We start from the raw sequence: 974 nt of genomic DNA, 5'->3' as shown, positions 1-974 counted from the left end.
TTGAGGATGTAATTGTTATATATATTTGACATTGAGTGAAAATGGGAAAAGTTAAGTGATTTACAAAGGCAATATTCTTATATTTTGATTGAGTTCAAACAGTTTTTGTGACATTATCTGATTATATAATTTCAATAATTAGTTATTTATTTTTAGTTCCAATGAATGACCTCAGTGGAATAGAAATTGATTATGAATCATTTCAGGTAATTTGGATACAGCACGAGAGCTGCTTAGTACAGTTATTGCCAAGCATCCCACTCTACTGAAAGCTCGGTAAGTGAAAGAAGGTAAAGAGGCAAGTATGTCATAGACTGTTGAATATATAATTATTATGAAGTCTCTGATTGAGAATATTTGGATCTTACTATGTAGCTTTTCTTGCTTGTGTTCTGTAGTCTGTCAGATGCTGATGGTGTATATGATGAGCAGTTTGTAGTTTGTTGTTTATTGGTATGTTTTTTGCACAGGGTAATGATAGACTTTCAGATGTGGAAGCAGTTTTTAATAAATACTAAATGTAATGCATTTATAATATGATGTCTTTTTTCTAACTTTAGTATGTAATGTGCACTTTTTTCCATAGTAGATAGAGAAATATCAAAAATAATTTGATTTTGCAGAATGCAGCTGATAGAACTGGAGCGCAGAGCCCAAAGCTACCAGCGCGTTGAAGAGTCGTATGCTGAAGCGTCTCGGGTTGTCACTGAGCCTCGCCTTAGGTCTTGGCTTGCCATTAGATATGCACGCTTCCTGTTCAAGGTGAGTAGGCTAGATGCACAGGGAAATGTGGTGATATTTGTTATTTTATTTTTTTTAATGGTTTTACTTCCTTTTTATTGCTGTACTATTGTCAGAGTTTGAGGTTTTATGTGTATACGTGTAGCATGTCTTAGGAAATGTTTTGATAATTGGTGATTACTATGCTCTCAAGTGCAGGTACTTTCGTATCATGATTGATAAGCAGGAATTCT

General features: G+C 34.1%; 1 protein-coding gene across 1 annotated transcript in view; it reads left to right on the top strand.

Annotated features, from left to right (window-relative positions):
* Window positions 1-974, top strand: part of LOC119594226 — a gene marked incomplete at its 5' end in the record, with an annotated part of 14,551 nt that overhangs the window by 4,312 nt on the left and 9,265 nt on the right. Inside the window, 2 exon segments of the mRNA XM_037943296.1 lie at window positions 207-276; window positions 624-762. Coding sequence (XP_037799224.1) covers window positions 207-276; window positions 624-762 — 209 coding nt within the window.

This window comes from Penaeus monodon, chromosome 33 (genome assembly GCF_015228065.2).
Source record: "Penaeus monodon isolate SGIC_2016 chromosome 33, NSTDA_Pmon_1, whole genome shotgun sequence".
Taxonomy (NCBI): Eukaryota; Metazoa; Arthropoda; class Malacostraca; order Decapoda; family Penaeidae; genus Penaeus; species Penaeus monodon.
This window is presented reverse-complemented; position numbering and strand designations above follow the sequence as displayed.